Source organism: Montipora foliosa, chromosome 6 (genome assembly GCF_036669935.1).
Source record: "Montipora foliosa isolate CH-2021 chromosome 6, ASM3666993v2, whole genome shotgun sequence".
Taxonomy (NCBI): domain Eukaryota; kingdom Metazoa; phylum Cnidaria; class Anthozoa; order Scleractinia; family Acroporidae; genus Montipora; species Montipora foliosa.
Window position 1 is genome coordinate 43,108,889 of NC_090874.1, and position 17,500 is coordinate 43,126,388.

General features: G+C 35.0%; 1 protein-coding gene across 3 annotated transcripts in view; it reads left to right on the top strand.

The window, feature by feature from the left end:
* Window positions 1-17,500, top strand: part of LOC138007421 (scavenger receptor cysteine-rich domain superfamily protein-like) — a 127,721-nt gene that overhangs the window by 74,365 nt on the left and 35,856 nt on the right. For all 3 annotated transcript variants that reach the window (XM_068854319.1, XM_068854318.1, XM_068854317.1), the window contains one exon: window positions 9,923-10,267. In XM_068854319.1, coding sequence (XP_068710420.1) covers window positions 9,923-10,267 — 345 coding nt within the window. The remainder of the gene's footprint in view (window positions 1-9,922; window positions 10,268-17,500) is intronic.

Below are 17,500 nucleotides of genomic sequence, written 5' to 3' on the forward strand. Positions count from 1 at the left end.
AAAGAAACGGGATTATCACAAAATTGCTAGCAATAAACACCAGTAGGGAAATGCCCCGAATTTTAATTGGAATACTAGCTGCATTTATGGGCCATGGACAGGAATAACATAAAACATCTATCTCTCTCTCAACTGCATTTCTCCACCAACAAACTTTCGTCGCACATGTAAAAGTCGTCAGTGGACCTTTCACCCAAAACTTCTTAAAGGAAAGACCAGTCAATTGGCATACAACGAAAATTGAAAAGACTTCGTTACATATTGCTATAGTCATCGACACTAGTAGGAGCCAGGTACCGTTGCAGCCGGTTTGACTGTGTTTTTTGTGTGAAAAAGAATCACCTCATGTTAACGTTATACATTATATTTCTCTGTTTTTGCACTTCAAACTCAGTCCAAGTTATGCAATTCTTTATAACTAAAAAGGACTTTTCCAAGGAGGAATTTTAAATTTTCTTCACAATAACTCAGTTTCAAACTCAGTACAAATTTTGCAAGCGGCTTTGACTGGGATAATTGAATTTCACGTGTTTTTTTCTTTTTGTGTGTGGGGGAGGGGGGGGGGGGGGGGGGCGTTGTGACAGGATCTTTAGTTGAAAAACATTTTACATGTATTGTAAAAAATAAATAAGTGTATTAGTAACCAATTTTCGAGTTTAAAAAACGTTGTCACAATCGTGAACTCTACATGTCATCGAATATTCTTATGCAACGCTTTCTAATGGAATACCAAGAAATATTCCACTTGTCACTTGTTTTTTCTCGGTATGCAGACTCACTTAAGGGCCCTATGTATACCTCGAAAATGCAAGTGACTCGTAGGGTATTCCATATTATTAACTTTTAGACCGCGGCTATTGCGTTTCTCGCTTCCTTATCGGGTCACCCAATCGGGGTTATCAGCTCATATACAGTATGGTAACTGATTGTGTCAAGTGTTGCCTAGCTGAAAAGTTCCCAAATTTTCAGTTTCCAAGTGTCCGAACGTTCAGAATTCATTAAAATTTATGAAAAGAATTACTCTATTCGCGCTTTTTGGATATGAGACTGGTTATAGCTAACTCTGCGATACGCGCCTCGTTGGCCGTATACCATCTCATATCCAACGCAAGCTCATGGAATAACTGTTAAGTATACCAAGAGAAAGTGTTGCATATCAGTTGCGTATTTAATATACAGTATTCAACAATAACGATTATATTTATATCTGTTTTTGCGATTGGTATTGTGATTCTGAGCCGCTCTTGTAATTCAGCAAAATACCCTGCTGTAAATGACTATTACCGTCACTGTGGTAGCTCTATTCGTCCTTGCATCCATGTGCATGAGTTCACGTTAACCCAAAGACCTCTTCTTTCTGCATTATCTGCAGCTCTGTTGTTTTTCATTTTGCCTTTTTGTTAACGGAATGAAAGCCAAGTCGTCGGCAAGGTTGAGGTCCTTGAGGTTTGATGTAAACTTCAGCCTCAGCATGGTTCCATCATCTTTCACAGTATGCCTTGCTATCTACTTTGACGCCGGACGAGCCGTAAAAGAAAACCCAAGATGTCAGTGCACCCTTCTGTTGCTTTTCATTTTGCCTTTTAGTTGACGGAATCAAAGCCAAGTCGTCGGCGAGGTTGAGGTCCTTGAGTTTTGATGTAAAGTTCAGCCTCAGCATGGTTCCATCATCTTTCACAGTATGCTTTGGTATCTACATTGACGCTGGACGAGCCGTAAAAGAAAACCCAAGATGTCAGTGCACCCTTGAATGACACCCGTCGTAATTTTAAAGATCATTTAGTTCTTGTTTCACCATCGAATTCATAATGTAGTGCTTTCATGCACAGGTTAGAGATCTTTGGTGGAATACCATGCCATCTCTTTATCACCAGTATTGTTGTTTCTATGCCCTGAAAAGCCGTCTTGAAATCTCCAAAATAGCAAATAAAGTTGCTTGCCCATCATTCACCTTCCCCAGGATGACGATTATACATAACGAGGCTTTCTTCCTTTTTCTCCTCCCTTATCTAACGCTAGCTTGGTACTTATAGGCAGCCTGCAATCAATCTCTCCGCGAGAAGGATCAATCTCTTTTGCTTACGTCTGTTAGGAGGTGACCCTCCTTTATTTCCTTTTTTTCGGAATACCTCCGCTGTTTCCATCTGCCTTCCCAGCTGGATCATTATCCAGCTAGGAGGATAGGTGGATTAGTTTGCTTTTACTGAATTACCTTTTGTGCTCATTTGGCAGAACGTCGTTCATTTTTTTCCTCAGATATAATAAGGGATCTCAAATTTGGGCACTGCTCAACAACAACAACAACAACATTTTGTTAATTCTTGGATACATGACAGTAATATTCCTGGGCAACCCGCAGGTAGCAGGGCTTATTGAGGCTCGTTGCTCTCTTAAATCATTCGTCATTTTCGCTGAGTTTCTTAAATACCGTTAATAACTAAAAGGTGTAAATAAGGGAGTGAAAAATACCTATAAAGCAAAAAGAATATATGGATTTAGTTATTGTGCACGAAACAAAAGCAATAGAGCAAAAGAGAGTCAAGAAAGCAGTGAGCAGCTACCATAAAATAACTACTATTACGTATTACAACGAGTTACAGGTAATTTAGTTTCACACCCAGGGTAATTACTGGTTTGTCATGTCGGCATCCACCCTGGTTTTTAGTGAAAGTGAGAACCAATTATGATGAAAAAATGGAAAAATTCGAATTGTTTTAAATAGCTGGAAACCTAGACGATTAACACTCATAGGAAAAATTGTTGTTCTTAAGAGTTTAGCTGCTTTCCATGTACCCTATATATTAGCGCAACTGCAAACTGACGAATTCGAGAGATTTCTCAAATAGATAAATCAAATATTTTATGATTTTGTATGGAATAACAGAGGAGATAACATTAAACGTAATGAACAGTTATGATAAAGGAGGGCTCAAAATGATCGACATCTGTTCGTACAATAAATCCCTTAAATTAGCTTGGGTAAAAAAGAATCCTCTTTTTTTGGGATGATTTAATACTGTGTATGAAATAGAAAGCCATCATCCAAGATATTTACCAAAAGAGTAAGGTAAAGGTAAAGTCTGCTTACGAGCCTAGAAGGCCCATCAGGCCGGCGCTTATCTGCGGTTTCTTAAGCATGAATCGACTAGGAATATTTCTACTCCCCCCTGGATGGGATGCCAGTCCATCGCAGGGTTACCCCCAGCATTACGGTACCCATTTATACACCTGGGTGGAGAGAGCCCAGAACACAACACAATGTCCCCGGCCAGGCCCCGAACCCGGACCACTCGATCCGGAGTCGAGCGCACTAAATATCCAAGATATTTACCAAAAGAGTATGACTGTCTTATTAGGATTGAAACCAGAAAGCTCTTCACATCATAATGTCTTAATCAATTTTTGTTTCCTAATTGCCAAGCTCTTCATATGGTGCTGTAAAGTGAGGGAAACCCCTTCAAACATTAACGGTGTTCTTCCCCTTCTGTCTTCTCAATTTAAGTTTCAATCGTACACTTACACCAAGGGGAATAAGAAATGGGATCCTCTGACAGAACTTTTAAAGTAAAGTAAGACAGAAATCTTAGTCTTGCAGTATCCCTTTTCCCCCTTTCACATTGAGCGACAATCAAACAAGTAGACATATGTACAAATAAATATACTTGTAACAGTTCTGCCTTACCGTAATATAAGATATCAATGCACTTTTCAGACATGTTGTATTTAGCTATCATATACCTGTAATTTACTGTACTCTCTATTTCTGTTCACTAGTTTGTTTCTTTTTTTTCCCTTTAAAATAATAATAATAATAATAATAATAATAATAATAATAATAGTAGTAGTAGTAGTAGTAGTAGTAAAAAACAAAACAAAACAAAGCAAAACAAAGACAAAAACCAAAAAAAAAAAAAGAAACCCAAAAAAGAATAAACAGACAATTTTTCGGATGAGAAGTGAGTGCGGGGGAGGGACAAGCCTACAAAATAGCTGCATACTTGAATTAAGTTCCTGGAGGAGGAGGGTGGGTGCCTTAACTTAAGTGGGAGGGGGGGGGGGGTTCACGGGCACACCAGATATTTTTCAGTCTTTAAGAGAAGGGTGTGTGCTTTAAAGGGAACCTCCACTTTTTTAACAAATGTTACCTAAAATGTTCCAATTGTACTTGTCAGAAGATCTGTTACAAAAAAAATGCATTACCTGGTGAAATATTTTTTTTATCGCCTTCCAAAGATCGGCCTCGACGCTTTCGGGTGCCGCCATCTTAGTTTTCGCGCAATGCAAGGTGAGTACTGATGACGTTTCGTGGTTGCTTTGCTGTCCGGTTCGCGGGAACTTTGAGTCAAAATCTCTTCCGTTATAGAGGAAAGCAAGCGAAAACCAGAAAAGATAGTAGCATGAGTTTCCATGCTTTTCAGAAAGTTGATAGACGTGCGTCGATTCAAGGTATCTGAAGGACGATTCCACCCCAGTCGGCATAACAGGGCATCGATCACAAAGGCCGAAAGGCGATCGTGAATGCCTAAATTTGTAAGCAAAGAATTGCTTTCTTCTTCTTCTTCTTCGCTTTGATTTTCTCTTCTTTTGCTTGATGAGTATTCTGGTTCCAACTGATCGCCTGAAGGAAAAATCTGTATCTTCTCCTAAACTATAACACAACATAAACAAGGCAAGGAGACTTGAAGCGAAGCAACCACGAAACGTTATCAGTACCCAGCAGGAAGCGATGAGACCGATCTCTGGAAGACGATAACAAATTATTTCACCGGGTAATGCACTTTTATGTCACAGATCTTCTAATAAACATACATAGAACATTTTAGGGGACTTTTGTTAAAACATTGGAGCTGCCCTTTAACACAAGTGTCCTCGGCATGAAAAATAGCAAAAATCATCTTTCGTGGTTTCTTCTTAAATTTTTTTTTTTTTTTTGGCTTTTGGCTGACTTGGGGTGGCAGAAAATTACAAACTTTGGTCCCGAAACATGTAACATGGTGAAGTCAGGAATATTGAGTATAAAAATTACCAGAAGAAGAAGACCTAGTTTTATAGGATCAAACTTGACTATTTAAATAATCTACAACTTTTTTGAGAGCAGATTTGTTAAAGATGTCATAAATTAAAGTGGACAAGTCTCAAAACAGGGCATATTTTTCGGTTAGATTTTAGAAGATATAAGTAGAGAAACAGCATTAGTTCTAGGCTTAGAAAAGTTCCTAAAGCGCAGAAAGCGTTTTTGAAGTAGTAACAGTTTATTCAAGTGTGATTAAGCAGCTAGACCCTGGGGATTGGGAATCAAACCATTTGCTAAATAGGGAAACAACAAGGGCTGACAAATTTTGAGTAAAGTGTATAGTGCTCAAGTGGGTGTAACTTATGTACATTTTTTTGAATGTATGTACTGTATAAGTCATTATTTTATAATTATAATTTAAGGATTTGTATGTATATGTATGTATGTATGTAGGTATGAATTGTATGTAGGTATAATTGCGGATTATAATTGTAAAGTCTATTTATTGTAGGTAAATCGTTTGTATCTAAATGTAGCCCTTCACTGTACGTTCTGTTTTGAAAATTAATAAAGTGTATTTAAAAAAATATAAAAAAGTAAAACAAAAAACAAAAAAAAGTGGGCGATTATTCCAACAATCTTACTAAGTTTAGAAGTAACATACCATGAAAGTGGAAAAGCCCAAGCCAACAGATGGAGAATTCTCTCATCCTGTTTTATTCAACTGTTTGAGTTAACGCAAATTCTGGTGTGTTAGCAGTTTGCCTTCCAACTATCACCGTTGCTTTTCCAGTTTTGTTCTTTCATGTTAATAACAATGTTTCGCAAAGCAATACGTGCTTTTCTCTTAATGATATGTTAATCCATTGCAAACTGTCAATGTAAGATTTTACTTTATCTTCAGTGATTGAATTTCATTAACTTAGCTTGGAAAAAAAATTGTGATGATTGGCTGTTAGATGAAGTAAGACACGGCTGCAGTTGCGTCTTGTTGCTTAAAACGTTCAAGACTGGTATCAGTTAGGAGCTAGAACGTAGAACCCTATAAAGGAACAATCCTCAACAGGGTAGTCGGAACCTAGCTAGTCCAGTTTTCGGGAGCACAAGACTGGCTTCTACACATATTGCTCTCTACCGCCTGTGTATCATACCTTATCCTTCGAGGTAAAGGGTTTACTTTTAAGCCTCAGCAGGGTACAAACCAAGTAGCAGCCGCTTGCAAAGTCAGCTGACCTCAGGACCCTTAGGTCCAGTGGGGATGGTCTACCACTAAGCGCATATCTTCGCAATTCACACCATCTGGTTCCACTAATACCGATTGTATCTCTCATTGCCTTAGCCGTGAGGGCTCCTTTTGCTTTACAGTGGTCGCAGCTGCAAGCTTTCTTCTAAATGTCAACCTATTTTATCTCACTCATGTAACGTAGGAAAAAAATAGAGTGAGCATATCCAAAAACAGTCCCCCAGTCTGCATGCTTTTCTTTGGATAAGAAAGAATAGTACATTTCATTCCTCCGCACCTGAGACATTAATGCTAAGAATCGGATTGCAGGTTTTTCTAGCTGCCCAGGAGTTTGATCAAATGGGCTCTTATTTGAGCTTTATTCAGAATAGCGTGTATTCTTTAATACAAACTATGCATTAATTATATTTCTATTATCATGTGTCTCATGCTGGCAGAGTGGAGATTCGAATACAAGGGGTTTGGGGATCAATTTCCCTGTCCCGTTTATTCTCGTTTCACCGATTTGGCTCGTATAAAACACTGTCGGTAATATGTAGGCAGCTTGGTTTTAACGACAGTATTCTTTGGACAGGATTTTCAAGTAATGGACTGGATATTATTCCTCAATGGTTTTCTTCTCATGACATTTTTTGCTTGGGTAATGAAAGAAATGTAATGGATTGCGTTTTTTTTTCACAACCTCTACTTCGTCGGAACGACCGTTATCAAGATCTAAGTGTGGTGTGTAAGCCAAACGTTTCTCAAATAAAAGGTGAGTCATAAACTAGAGATAGCAAAGAGTCATTCAGTTAGTGCAAGCGAAACATTTGAAATGCAACACTTTTGTAAAGGTCTTTGACATTAATTTTGTTTTAATTTGTTTCCGTTCTTAAATGAATACTTTCCTTCTTCCAAGTGTGTCAATCATAGACATCACGTTTCTGCTGCCCTACCTGGCTACCTGTCGAGGCAATTTGGTTAAATATACAAAAAAGAAAATCAAAAGGTGTTAAGAAAAAAGTAACCTGGATGATTTTATGTCAGCATTATCAAGTGTTAAGAAATTAACATGAGTGGCAAGTACCTGTGTTTTTTCGAAATGCCTTAAAGTGTCCCTAACCTCAAAATGTTTATTCCGTAAAAGTCGAATTTTAGCACCGAAAACATGTATTTCGCTTTGAAAGGCTTGTGATTCGTTTGTCCCGTGGCCGAGGTGGTGAGAGCCATGGGTCTATTCCTGAGATTATGTCACAAGCTGTTTTGCATTCCAGTTTTTTTTAAGTAATGTAAAGCAATAACGACGTCTCAGGATGAGCCTCATACCTCGCTCTCGCTAGGCCGCGGGTTATTCGACTTGGTTTGTGTGAAGTTTTACGGCGCAGTAAAATTGGAATCCTGAAGTGAAAACGGCAGAATCTTTCCACCATGGGTAAATATATCTATTTAAGTTAAAATATCTATATACTTATATACAGCTGATCTTATGAAAACCGGATGGTCACCAGACAAAGTACATCTGTCTTCAAATTGCACATGAAAAAATTGACAAAGGTTTCATTGGGTGATGAGAAAATTGACTCTATCCTCTTGCCTGAATGCATGTTATGCCTTGAACAGCCAATCTCTTTGTTATGTGACAAGTTGAAACTAAGACCTGGAAACCAGAAAAAATTATACATCAGGCAATGGGTAATTCCATCAGTGTTAAGGCAGCATGCCATCACTATGTCCGGTTTAGCTGATCTTTGGAATATAAGTGAAGTGACCTCAGAGGATCTAAAGTTTAATTAGGCACATTACCCTTCTTTCTAGCCCAAATTGATAACCTTATTTGCCTTCCCCTCCTTTGAATGAAGTCGAAGGAACTTTTATGCCTATGGACTGTTACTTTGTTTGGAAAAGTTAAGGCAGCTCTGAATTGGTTTCCAAGAATTGTTATAAAATTTGCTGATAGTTTTATCTGAAATTGCTAATTACTATTTACAATAAAAAATGGGGGTCGCCAAGTTCATTTTTGAGATATAAACAAGTAAAAATCATGTTGCCGTGGTAATCTATTACGCCACAATAGTGAGACCATTTTGTTAAGCAATAATTGGTGTTTCATATGGTACCATAACATTGCTGTTACGGGATACAGTATAGTAGCCCATCGAATAAGAAGGTCTCTAAAAGTGGTGAAACTGGTTACAGCCACCTTAAGTAGGTCCCTTGAGCCAACAGCGTATCACCTCCAAGGTGGATCGCAAATGGATTCACAGTCCAAGTTGAGGAGAAGTTTATAAAGAGACTTAATGGAAACCCAACACTAGACAACCTCTGGAGAAATCGAAAAACTTGTTGGCTCAAGGGACCTACTTAGCTGACGATTTACATCAATTACCCCTGTCCGCCTGTGAATCACATGAGAATCGCATGTTGATCCAGCGTTATCACGTAGAAAAACTGGCCCTTAGGGAGTACCACGGAAAATGCCACACTTTAAGTGATTAATCAGCCATGTTGCCGGCATGGCTGTCCTGATAGTGTGGTGGTCATCACACCTGACTGGTGATCAGGGGGACGTGGGCTTAAATCCTGCTCAGGGCAGTTACAGTTTTTCGATTTCTCCAGACGTTATCCAGTGTTGTATTTTGCACTGGGACATTTAAAATAAAACATCTTAATTTAAACTTCCCTTGTTTTAGATGTCCCAGTGGACTCTTTGCGTTCCAATATGGCGTTTTTTGTTCCATGTGACAATCTCGTACCCAGAGTCCTCGGGCTTTTTGGCCAGCGGGTTAGCGCCCGGAGAGACTCTGGGATAATCGACTCCATTTTCCCAGAAAACGTTGGTCCCGGTCTTATTACGTATGCTTGAGTTTAAAAGGAAACAGAAAAGAGAAAACCGTAAACAGTAGAAATGGCGGGTTGAAATTGTTCGAGAAACAAGAATTTTAGCCTTACACAAAAAAAATGGAGAAATGGTCATTGACTTGCTGTAAGAGCAAGTGAAGATGAAACCTCTGATGCTTTCGATTAGAGTATTTTTAGTGTTTCAGCGTACATTCCATGGTTCAGAAGCAACACGATCGACAATTTTTTTGTCGAAACGACACAAATGTCCTCTTCTACTACAATTTGATGTTTCCATAATTCTGAATGACTTCGACAAGACCTTATTCCACGGATTGTAATGTAATGTTTTCCCATGGTACTTTTGCAACAGCAACAGTAATCACCTTTTAGCAGTGTGGGAAAATTCCCGTGCGGTATAAGACATAATTCAAACCTCGTCGTTTTATTATTTTTGTAATTTATATATTTCTGAGGTAGAAAAAATCAAACAGCACTGAAAATACTTTTAGATTTTGAATCTCCCTCCAAATTATGGGGCTTCCGAATTACTTACCCACTTCCTGTCGGACTGCCATTGTTTAGCAAGCGGCCAATCAAAGATATAGTTCAAGTCAATTATCCCAGAGTCTCTCCGGGCGCTCATCCACTGGCCAAGAAGCCCAAGAACTCTGGGAACGAGATTGACCATGTCATCACTAAGAAGCAAAACGCCTATTGTTTTGGGGTAGAAAAAGATCGATGCGGTGAGAGGCTTTTGCGGTCGCTTTGTTCTACAGCAATCACCAACCGTGTTATCTGCTTCAATCGATTGGTTTGACTGATAGCTTGAATTGCCTTTTTTTTAGATTTTCAAGTACGCTTTACAGGATCCAATCTTCCATTCGCCGGCACAATCGAGATGTCTTACTATGGCGTCTGGGGTGGCATAGCTGGTTATCGTATGGGCATTCGTGTGGGTCACGTGATATGCCACCAGCTGGGATATTCTAGGGCACAACAAGTTTTTGAAACATCTGTCTTTGGTAAAGGGATGGGCCCTCTTCTGATGTCAAGAATGACCTGTAATGGAACGGAATCAGAACTTTCGCAGTGCACATCTGAGACAATGGATAGGCGTTGGTATTACTACTATAGGGGAACTTATGCAGGTGCTGTTTTTTGTGCCGACGCTAATGTTGGTATCTCTAAAGGTTGGTATTCAACAGATGTTGATGACGAGGGTAATGAATTTTGACTATCTGTTAGCAATATAACTAATTCCACCTTTTAATGCTCTTTCAATAAATTGATACATATCAATATCAGTCATTAGCTCTAATTTAATATCAGTAATTTTTAATATAGCATCCCAAGATAAACCTGGACTGCTAAAGTAATGACAAGGATCTAATTTGTATTATTTTCAACAAGTTTTTCTAAAATTTTCAAAAACATCAGACAATAAAAGAATATCTGATTTAATACATAAGTCGTGATATTGACCAATATTTTTCAAATGAAAAGTATTCCATACATTTTGAGCATAATTGTATTAATCATCTGATATATTTTCATCATTTAAAATGCTGCAAAATGTTTTGATGGTAATTGAGTTTTATTAAATTTATCAAAGCTATCCATAAAATCATATGGGTACATGTATATACCTTTTTGTTTCATAAGTTGAAAAATTATTTTTGAATTCTTCTTTTGTGTATTTAAAAGCTTCATCAGGAAGATTATTAACTAGTTTATCAAGACTTGAACTCATAAATCGAAAGCTATCAATAAATGTTAAATGATTTCCAAGCGTGAATGCCATATATTTTTCCATATTATTTGGTATTGCATTAATATTGATTTGACATTCTTCTCCTTTTTTTTTGTTTTTGTAAGTGTGTTGTTTAGCTATTTCACAAATATTTTGCATTGTGAATGAACTGTCATAACCACGTAAATTGTGAAATACAACTGATATTTTATTTGTTAATTGAAAATTAAGATTACAAGATTGATGTGAACTACCTCTGAACTTTCCAGAGATATGGCAATGATCTATTACCCAAATGTCAGCTTGTTAAAATTTTACTTCATCTTCTTTTGTCACTTTCAATGGCTTGTTAAATTTGTTTTTAATATTTAACTTCATCAAGCGTTTTTTCCATAAATTTGTAAGCAGCATTTTCACCTCTATAAATCTGAACTGGTTTAGTATATTTATCATCGTAACAACATACGACCTTCTAACCATATGAACAGTCAGTATGCTTTTGATAAGCTTCAGTATATAATTTATTATCATTTGGTTTACAACCTTGAACTTTTTCAGTCGAACCTTCAAAATCGCTATTTATAACGAATGGTACTGCTAATTGTTTACGAAAATACATAAATTTTACTCTTGAACCTTTATTAGGTATTTTAATAGATTGTTTACCATTAATTGAAACCATTAATTTTCTTTATGATTAGTTAAAATTTGTTCAGAGCTAAAGCATTGTAAACAATACGTACAAAAGTGTTTTCTTTCCTTGTGTTTTGTTTGATGAAACAAATTTATTAAAATCTTTCATTAATACATAATGTGATTTGGTTTCTTCAGTAATTAATGATAAATTCATACAAACATCATATTTTTCTTTTGAAATATATGATGGAAATGGTTTTTTATCTTCATAACCAAAAACATTGACTGAAATACTTTTTTGTTTTTCAATTTTATTTACTTGATTTAGTTTTACTGGAAAATTTGTTTTATCACAATTTTATTTCGATACAAATTCTCGGTCATTTAATGTTATTCTATGCGAATTATTTTGTTGTGCATTCAAATGATGTATGTGACACCAAAGAAAGCATTTATCATTATTATATTATATCTTTATTTCGTAAACTAATCAATTTTTTTTTTGGATTTTGTAATTCCTTAGGTAATTTCATTCTTGATATCAGCAGGCAAGCCACAAATTTAAAGAGAACGACTAAACTTTTGAAATTACAAGACATGTTTGGACAGAAACTTCTGTCATCTTCAGTTGATAATGTACAAAGCGTTAAGTTGAATTTATAAGTTGGAAAAAGTGCTAATTATGCCAGTAACAACAGAATTACGTAAATTTAAAACTGTTCTTTTAATTCTCACATTGTCACGTTTTATGTACCTTCCATCGTTACTGGCATAATTAGCATAACATTAAGGTAATGATTATCAACTGATTTTATTTGCCAAGCTGAACCTTCAGAAATCCATTGAGCTACTTTATTTAATGTTTGTTGTTTTGATAATTTTAAAGGTTGTTCAATTTGAGTATTGTTTATTATTGTATGTGCAATACTGTTCAAATGAGCTGTTTTGATTGTTTTTTCTTTACGACCTGTTTGCTTTTCAAATGTTACCTTCAATGTTTCAACAAATTTTAGTCCTTTCATTTCATTTAAAATTTTATTAATATGTGTTTCAATATCCTTTCTTGTGTTTTGTAGTTGAATTAAAGGAACTTTATTGTTTTTAACGTTTATTTCATATGACTTTGTGTAGGCTTTTAAACCTTTGTTTAAACCTTTGTTTAACAACATTTTTTTTAGTTCTTGGAGTAGGAATTGGTTGATAATCATCTCTAAATTGTAAAGGAGGTTCAATTATATTTTCTTCATAATTTTGAACCGAGACGAGGTGTAAGTTTTAGTTTTTTTATAATTTTTTTTATTTTGTCGTAAAATTAAACTTATTAGTTGTGATTTTGAAAGTTTTTCAAATTCTACTTTGTTCATTTTCAAAAATTTTCGTTTTCGTAATTTTATAATAGTAGTAATCTATATATCTTTAAGCCAAGACAAATAATAAAAAATTCAAATAAACCGATTAAAATTTATTGCAACCTTTAATTTAACAAAAATATTATCCTATATTGTTTTGCTTTGAAGATGTTTTGATTTACTTTTAAGCAAGTATGTTTTATTACAAATATCACAAGTAAATTTTGTTTTAGATTCTTTTTTATAATCTTCATTAAAAAAACTTTTTAACAATGTTTTTTAATATAAATATTGTCTTTGTCTATGCCTGTTTCTAATGAAAGTAATTGAATTAATTTTTGATTCATTTCCTTTTCAAATTTTGTCATATATTATAGGTATACATTATTCTATATCTTTTCCTTTATTTTTAGGAATTTTGGTTTGTAAATGACTCAATTTATTTTTAAGAAGAAAAGTTTTATTACATGTTAAACAAGCCCATGTCTTTTATTTCATATATCTATTTTTTTATTCTTTTATAGCTTCTCGTCCGATCTTCATCATTAAAATATTTTGTATTACCATGTATGTTTTTCTCTTTTCCATTTGCAATTTCAAAAGCAGTTACATTTTTTATATCAGGATCATTTTCTAATCCAAAAGTTAATTCTTTTTCTAAATCTTCCATTTTATAATTTGTTATAATACTATATGTTTAAATGATAATTTATTTATTTTTCATTCTTTTGAATTAAACTAATATTAATATGCTTTTGATCCAAAATAATGTTATAATTGACATTATAATTGTATCTAAAATTTGATTTAATGACTTTTTATTAGCAAGATAAAGAGATTTGTTTTCAAAGTTAAAATATGGTTCGTCATAAATATCAAATTTAATTCATTTTCTTTTTTAAATTCATCAAATTTCTTTTCTAAAATATAATTAAAAATAGGATTTAAAATAGGTAGAAGTTGAAAATCATCTTTAAAATTATCTTTAAATTTATCATTTGTACTTTTTTCATTTATATTATATACTGAGAAAATATTTTTATAACTTTTTTTTAAATTTGGTATTATTTCAACTTTTTTTAAAAACTTAATTTTTCCTTTTTTTTCTTTTTCTTTATCCTTTTTTAATTTCGTGCATATGTTAAACAACATGGATGTAGCAATGAAATGATTTGTCTTATATTTTTCATTTATATAATTAAACTATATAAATATTTTTATATCATAATTTTCATAAGTAAATCTTTGGAATAAAAACAAAATGAATTCTTTTTGCCTATTAATATAATCATTGTTTGATTCATTGTTAGATTTAGGCATTTTATTAACTAAAGACATTAAATTAAACACAAATTCATTATTAAATTTATTATTCATCATATATATTAATAAAAGAAAATATTTTTATATCTTATTCAGTATCAATATCAGATTCAGATTCAGTTTCTGTTTCTGTTTGATAAGTACAATTACTTTCGTTTGCATTAAATTCGCAATCACTATCATCAATAAAATCATCTTCTAAATCGTATTTATCTAATTTTTCATCGGGTAAATAATCTTTCCAAAATTCAGTATTATATAAATCCATTTGCTATATTATAAATACAGAAAGTAATTTTATATTTTTTTCATCCTACCGTCAAATTCTTCAATGGAATCCCAGAATTAAAATCATCAGTATATCCTTCCCATTTTACCAAAGCTAGTTTCTTTTTAAAATCTCTTTTTATAACTTTATTAATTCTAAATACATCTTGTTTTGCTTTTAATAATTCAGGCTCATAAAAACTGACTTGTATCTCTTCGTCATTAAGATCCTTTATTTTGTAAGTTATTGGATTATTTTATTGGATTTTATCAACTGTGCATATCCCTTCAGTCAGTCAGTTGGTGTATAACCTTTATCAAATGTTTTTCTTTTATATTTGCTGATTCTAACCTTATCACCTAGTCTGAGTTTTGGTTTGTATGATGATTGCTCCATATCACCATATAGATTAAAGTAAACAACTCCTTGATTCTTTTATTAGATGCTTCTGTTGGTGTCATTGTTACACTGTGTTTAGTGTTATTATACATACTGCCGCCATGGCGTATGGACATGCTCTCGTCTGCTCCCGGCTTTTTGTCCTTTTTGTAATTTTAAGTCATGCTACAGATTTTTTTATCAATTCTACAAGCGATGTGGGGGCACAGACAAAAACTTGGCATAGTTTTTACCTAGGTCAAATGGTGATATGTGGTGGATACACGACTTTACCGTGTTGTCCTTTCAGAAGCGACATCGTTATTGTGTCATTTAGACGACGCTTCTTTGGTCGAAGGCTACTTTACTCACCAAATGGAACTTCCAGCTTTAATCCTTCAACTTCACAACTCATTCTTAGTGGGGATATTCATCCACATACTGGTCCAGGTAGTAGAGAGCGCAAGGAAAGCGAATCAAGCATGCAATTAACCAATATGCTAATCAATCGAACATCAAAATGGCTCATTTGAATATTCGATCCTTGAAATCCAGAGAGCATTTTATTCTATTACAGCACACTATTGAAGAACACAAGTTTGACATATTCACGTTATCAGAAACCTGGTTGGATTCCACAGTTGATAGTCGCGTAATGCAAATACCTGGCTTTCAATTCCTTCATCAGGATCGTGGTGATCACAAATCTGGTGGCGGCCTTGGCATTTTTATTAGACACTTTTGAAGTTAGCTGTTTTGAGGAACTGTCCACTGTTAGTAACGATAACTTCCAACAGCTTTGAATAAAAGTTCAGGTTCAAAAGTGTAAGTCACTTATTCTATGTACTGTCTATCGACCACCAAATACTAGTATGACTTGCATTGAGGCGTTAACTTGCAATTTTGTTGAATTATTGCATCTAGGTTACGACACCATTATTCTCGGAGACCTAAACTGTGATCTCCTTAATGATACAACTCCATCACGAATCATATCAGATTTCTGCGATACTTTGAACCTGGTACAACTGGTTAACGAGCCTACAAGAATAACTGAATTTACTCAAACACTCATCGACCTTGTCATGACGACGAGCACTAACCTTATAGATTCCTGTTCTGTCCTGACATCTTCAATAAGTGATCACAGTCTAATTGAGGTTGTCATGAAGCTTAGGATGCCAAGAATTAAACCAACATACATAACGACCAGAAGTTATTCCAGTTATGATAAGAAAAGCTTTCTCCAAGATTTGGAATATGCCCCTTGGCATATGGTTAATTTTTTTTGACAACGTTGATGACCAAGTGGGTGTCTTCAATTCGCTCTTCTTAGAAATCCTAAACGACCATGCTCCTGTGAAGAAGATAAAAATTAAGTCCAGACCGAATCCATTTGTAACGCGAGAAATAAAACAGCTTATGAAGACTAGAGACCATTGGCGTAAAAAAGCAATAAGAACAAATGATAAACTCTGTTGGAATGGCTGCCGATTCTTTAGGCAAGAAGTTAAAAAAGAACTAAGAAACGCTGAGAAAATATATGTGAGAGAACAAAGCCTTAACAACCAAGGAAACACTAATGCTATTTGGAAAGCTATAAATCGTTGCATGTCTCGAAATAACACTGCCAAGGCACTGAGCAATACAGAAGATCGCGTTGCTATTGCCAACAAATTCAATAGATATTTTACGTCTGTTGGAAGATTGACTGCTCTCAAGGCCAACCATTTGATAAAGGAGCAACAACTAAACGTTACTGAAGTGAAGTAGTCACCCAACAAGAACTTACGACTTCATATGACTGTTCTGATTGCTTCAACTTTAAGTCTGTTACTGAAAGAGAAGTGAAATCTGTAATTATGAGCCTACCCTGCAATAAAGCACCTGGATATGATAAGATATCTGCAAGAATCTTAAAGGACAGCCAACCAGCCACTTCCACCATAATTACCAGATTGATTAACAGTTAATTTGAGCTTTGTCTTCCCAAAAGCATGGAAAAATGCAGAAGTTATCCCGATTCCCAAAGACAGAAATTCGGACGAGCCTTCTTGCAATCGACCAATTTCCTTGCTTCCTACTTTATCCAAGGTGTGCGAGAGACTTGCTCATAAACAGTTTGTTGACTTTTTCTCCGTAAACAATAAACTCTCCACTCACCAAAATGGCAATAGGAAACTACATTCCACAGAGACTGCCCTTATCTACGTTGCTGATGAACTTTTAAAAGCTATGGACGAGAAATCAATTTCTATACTGGTACTTTTAGACATGTCTAAAGCGTTCGATAGTTTAAATCATAATATTCTCCTAAGTACGTTACGTAGATTAGGCCTTGCCTCACACTGTCTCTCATGGTTTTCTAGTTATCTTTCTGATAGGACTCAAAGGGTGCGATATGGAGACGCCATTTCTCAAATGTTAACTTTAACACATGGCGTTCCTCAGGGTTCTATTCTAGGCCCTGTACTTTTCACTACCTATATTGATGGGTTGATTAACTTAGTTACTGACAGTCAAGTCTCGTGTTATGTAGATAGCCAGTTGTTTTTAAAATTTCAAGTTTCGAATGTACACAATGCTATAGCTACAGTAAATGCTGACCTTCATGAAATTTGCAAATGGTGCGCGAGAAATTCATTGCTTTTAAATCCGGACAAAACCAAATTAATGGTTGTTGGCCTACGGCAACTTACTAAGCAGTTACCACCAATAT